The following is an 893-nucleotide window of genomic DNA, read 5'->3' as shown; positions in this document are numbered from 1 at the left end:
TGATGGCCACTGGCCAGGCCATGGGGCCATGGCGTGGACCTGGGGGGACACGTGGAACACAGAGGGGTGGCCTGGGGGGACACGGGGCCATGGACAGGGACTGGGCTGGGGGGGACACTCAGAGCTGTGGCTGACACTGTCCTCGTCCCCACAGGGAGTGGTACGGGTATCACTTCCCGGAGCTGATCAAGATCGTCCCCGAGAACTCCATGTACTGCCGGGTGGCCAAATTCATCGGGAACCGCCGGGAGCTGAACGAGGAGAGCCTGGAGGGGCTGGAGGAGATCGTCATGGACAGCGCCAAGGCCCAGGCCATCCTGGAGGCCTCCCGCTCCTCCATGGGTGAGGGGGGCTCTGAGGGGTTTGGGGGGGCCTGGACACATGGTCAGTGCCACCGCTCATCCCATGCCACCCCCAGGGCTACCTGGCCAACAAGTGCACGATCGCCTCGCGCATCGACTGCTTCTCAGGTGGGTTTTGGGGGCTCTCGGGGGGGTTTTAGGGGGCACAGGCCTGGCCAGCATGGGCACGGTCACCTGGTGCTCAGTTGGGCACGGGGAGGGCACTCGGGTGCCGTCAGGGCCGCTCTGCCGTGATGGGAACATTTTTCGTCAACAGCATCTCACCCCGTGTGAATGGTGACTCCTCTGGGCTGAGCAGAGCACGGGGGGGACTCGGGGGGTTTGGGGGGTGCAGGGTGGGTTCTGAGCCCCCCCCTGTCCCCTCCCTGCAGAGGTCCCCACCAGCGTGTTCGGGGACAAGCTGCGGGAGCAGGTGGAGGAGCGCTTGGCCTTCTACGAGACCGGGGAGCCGCCCCGCAAGAACCTGGAGGTGATGAAGGAGGCCGTGGTGGAGGTGAGGAGGAAGAGGAGGTGGTGGGGACGCTGAGGGAT

The 893-nt window shown here is 66.2% G+C and overlaps 1 protein-coding gene across 1 annotated transcript in view; it reads left to right on the top strand.

The window, feature by feature from the left end:
- Positions 1-893, top strand: part of DCTN1 (dynactin subunit 1) — a 51,114-nt gene that overhangs the window by 48,444 nt on the left and 1,777 nt on the right. The window contains 3 exon segments of the mRNA XM_017742383.1: positions 155-413; positions 416-470; positions 734-855. Coding sequence (XP_017597872.1) covers positions 155-413; positions 416-470; positions 734-855 — 436 coding nt within the window.

This window comes from Corvus brachyrhynchos, unplaced genomic scaffold (genome assembly GCF_000691975.1).
Source record: "Corvus brachyrhynchos isolate BGI_N302 unplaced genomic scaffold, ASM69197v1 scaffold166, whole genome shotgun sequence".
Classification (NCBI taxonomy): domain Eukaryota; kingdom Metazoa; phylum Chordata; class Aves; order Passeriformes; family Corvidae; genus Corvus; species Corvus brachyrhynchos.
This window is presented reverse-complemented; position numbering and strand designations above follow the sequence as displayed.